The 4,049-nt window shown below is 47.3% G+C and overlaps 1 protein-coding gene across 1 annotated transcript; it reads right to left on the reverse strand.

The window, feature by feature from the left end:
- Window positions 1–3,212: 3,212 nt before the first annotated feature.
- Window positions 3,213–3,686, reverse strand: LOC149228329 (protein PHOSPHATE-INDUCED 1 homolog). The gene has a single exon (XM_089380739.1). The coding sequence runs from the start codon at window positions 3,684–3,686 to the stop codon at window positions 3,213–3,215; it is 474 nt and encodes a 157-aa protein (XP_089236865.1).
- Window positions 3,687–4,049: the final 363 nt, after the last annotated feature.

Raw genomic sequence — 4,049 nt, forward strand, 5'->3', positions numbered from 1 at the left:
CCATCATGTATCGTCATCATGTGAATTGCTGCCATGATACTCCAACACAATGCTAACACATCTCTTTCGACTGCTCGAGCCCCATGATCTGAACTAGTCAGGTAGCTAATCCAACTATCATGCTCAAACCATGAGAATGCACATCCTCATGCCACCATCAGTCATTTCTCTCAACATCCTGCCACAACATCAACTCGATCAAGAATCCATCTCCATCTCCATCAAAATGTAAGTAAGCCATGCCCGGGTCCATGAGGTAACCTCCATCTCATCTGCGACATTTTGTCCATGATGTTGGTGTCAATGTGCTACATGTCAATCAGTCTCATCTATCCCAACATCATCATCCATATATGTGTAAAATCCATCTCCTCAAAATGAAGAGATCCTCTCATCAAACTAACTCTCGATGTGCCACATCCAGGCTCATGAAGCAACCCTGGACTATCATATGAAGTCCTCAAAAGTCCACTATCATATGAAGTCCTCAAAAGTCACAACCTCATGTCATCATGAGCTCCTTGAGTCATCTCCAACCAACATCCTAGCAAGCATACATGTCTTGGCCCCAAAGGTCTCTGCAAGATGCCTCAGCTCTCCATGTAGTAGGAATGCTCCATAGTCTACTCACAACTCCACCAAGTCCATGGCCTTGTTGTAATCAAGTGCACAACATCCCCATCAGCTCATAAGTAAAATATCTCCATGTCACATCAGCAAATCCATCCGCACAACATCCCTTCCTTGGCACTCCTCATTGGATGCCCATAAGTGACATCTCTACAAGTGCACCTGCATAATGTCCCTGCATAAGACTTCCATGCTCCATCTCTCCAACTCGATGTCCATGACTCAAGTTTCCCATGTTGTCCAACTAAGTAGACCCATCACAACATCGGTCATCCTCATCCAAGTCTCAACCAAGTCTAGTGCCCATAGTCACCCAAACAATATCATCAAGTTATATGAGTCCCTTCCACCATAGCTCCCCCACTAAAGGTCCAACCAAGACTTCCTCTTGGTCTCAACCATGAGAAGTCCACCCAAGTATCATCAAACTCAAGTGTGTGCCCTCTCTCCGTTTTGTCCATGAATCATGCTGGGCACTTAGCCAATTCTCCATACGGCTAAAGCATGACCCATTCCTCTGCAATGATCATCACATACCTCCCTTGTCACGGGCATTTGCATCTTCTTCCATAAGGTCACAAACAACCCCAACAAGCTCTACAACAGTCAATGGTCCTTGCCTCCCCATATAAGGTCTCATTGTAGACATCCATGGCAAGATCTCCCATCGCATAGACAAATTGATTTTTCCCTTCCCTGCATATGGCTCCTCCATATAAGTAGTACTTACTTCATCGTGAGGCTCCTCCATGTGAGTATCCTCATCTATCAATTCCTATAAACTGCAAGATCCTGGTCCAACTTGAACAATTTCAAGTTCCTCCTCCATCGTTGTCATATCTGCAACATCCTCAAACATCACAACTTCCTCTTCTTTATCATCGCAATCTGTAGCTACATCTTGCTCCATTGCCCAACCAAGTCGAAGAAGTTCGTCTTCAACATTCCTTTCCAAGACTTCAAGTTCATATCGAATCCGTGGGTTCTCTTCTTTCATCCACTTCAACTTGTATAAGGTCAGTAAGAGCCTCCCTTGGCATTCTTCCAAACCTGTCATGTCTTGCCATTCAGGTTGGCCCAAGCACAATGCTTCACCCCTGCTAAACCTATTACGAAGTGTAACACTCCCTTCGGTAAGCCTGGTTCGACTGAATAAAGCTTTGATACCATTTGTCACGCCCCTAACTTAGCGATACTCTTCCAACTGCACGAAGGGGGGTGTGGCACCACCACCCATTTTCTTTTTAACAATACTCACACGGTGTGGACTACGCCTACTTTCTATACATAGTTTATTTTTTCACCTTTCTAAGTATAACATTCACATACACAACGGAAACATTCAACTAGTCATCTTCACCATTATTATCATCTACACATACGCACAACGTATATTTTAATGGGAGGGGAAACTCCCTGAAATATGAGTCTGCCTGATGATAATAAAAATATTTTACAAAATACGTAAGTTACAGTCTTTGTAGGAAACCCCAAGTTTCCTTTGTACAATCTCTACCAAAATCGTGCAACCTGGCCTACACTGTTTGGTCCATTTGAACCACCGTTTGGAGTGCCCACCGGTTCTACCGTCCGTCGCAACTCATTCACCGTCGCACCATTCACCGTCACACCAGCTCGTCGTGTCATGTCACCCGACTTGCGGATCACTCAACTCGCCCTTAGGCGCCCCCACCTGCTCGACATTCAATGTCGCACAACACTCCAACTTTCGTTCGTGGGTCCCCGCTTCGTCGTGTCAACATGTCCACGCTCTCCACCAAATCGTCGTTCGACTTACCCAAGCGTCCACCGCACGAGCTTGTCCGCCCGCCAAGTTATTACATTGCCCGCTCAGTTAACTCAACTCGCCAACTCCCGTTTACCTCGCCCGAGTGCACGTCACCCGACTCACCTACTTGGCCGAGTCACCAAATGCCCGCACTGTTCAACCCATTGGTGCCTTCACCGGAGCTTGCCCAACTCGCTCGACATGCCTACCCGCGGTCTACCTGATGCCTCTATGTGCACCCGCCCAGCCTGCGACCAAACCTATGACCCAACTCCCATTCTGCCCGCTGTCCTAAACTGTGACTTCGCCCAGCTCACCTGACCTATGGTAAGAACTTGCTGATTCGCACTATGGTTTCGCCCTGCCTACGACCTCCCAAATACATTCGACCTGTTTTCTGCAGCTCCGTGCTTTGGCCCAAGAGTCTGCTTGCACTTCGCCAAGTTTCAGTCTTCCTCCAAGTTGCTCGCCCTCCTCTAGATCATATGAACACTTGGAAGATTTTGTTGATGATTTTCTCCACCATCTCGCCACTCTACTTATATGGCGGTTGGCCCATCGGTTGGGGCGTCGGCCCACCAAGACGACCCACCGTTTTGTCCAACTCGCCCCTTCGTCGCGTCTACCCGTTGTGTGGGTGCTCATACATGGGACCACACATCAAATAAGTTCACCAATGTTCCAACACTTAGTCATTTTTTCCACAATGACTTTCGCGTCGCACGTTATCTCGTCTCCATTGTTCAGCCAGCTTGTCGCACCGTGCAGGTGCACCCCAACTCGCCGGTTACCCCTAGCTCATCACTTGCCCGTCGTGCGCCCTTCGCCGACTCGTGGGCTTGACAGTAGGAGTCTGGGGTCCATAGATTGGCTGATGAAATGGCCACGCACATTGTCGAGGGCATTGGCTTCCCGAGTTCCCAACCCACGTGTATGGAAGGAGTTGTTGTTTCTTCTTCTCCTTCCCCATCATTCGGCTTCTTGTGGACTGTTGGTCCGGTAATAGATTGACACTCGCGTGGAATCCACAAGAACTGATGCAGAATCCTTCCACCACAACATCCTCAGATGTAAGCACCACAAAACTCCCACCATTATTCTTCGGCAGAGGCAGACCTCTCGATCTGACATCAACTTCAACCAAAGTAGTAATGTCAAACCTCTTGAGTGATTTGCCAAGTGAATAATCTTGATCCACCTTCTGCTTTCCAGGAATTGTAGCACTGGAGTAGGCAGCATTGTTAGAGGTGGTGCCCCTATACTTCATGGCATTCCATCAGGTGGATGCGGAGGGCTGATTTGATGTATTTTCCCCAAGAGATTGTAGAAAATCAACCACAATGGAGCGTTGAAGAGGGGTGAATTTACCATACCAAATGAGATGGACAAATTATTCCACTGGTAGAAAGCAGAGGACCACCCTGGTAAGTTAAAACAACAGACGAAGATGCACATAATATCGCCATACACACTGCCATCTGCGGCAGGGTAGTGATTTGAAGGCACGAAATAGAACCAACCATTTTTAGGGAAACACTTTGTCAAAGAGCCAACAGCTGCGAACTCTTCTAATAACAATCAATAAACAAATTGCGTTAACGTCAAGAATAGGGGGGCAGGAAGTTCTTCA

This window comes from Pinus tabuliformis, chromosome J (genome assembly GCF_031772625.1).
Source record: "Pinus tabuliformis cultivar Carrire ecotype Pingquan chromosome J, CPIR1, whole genome shotgun sequence".
NCBI lineage: Eukaryota > Viridiplantae > Streptophyta > Pinopsida > Pinales > Pinaceae > Pinus > Pinus tabuliformis.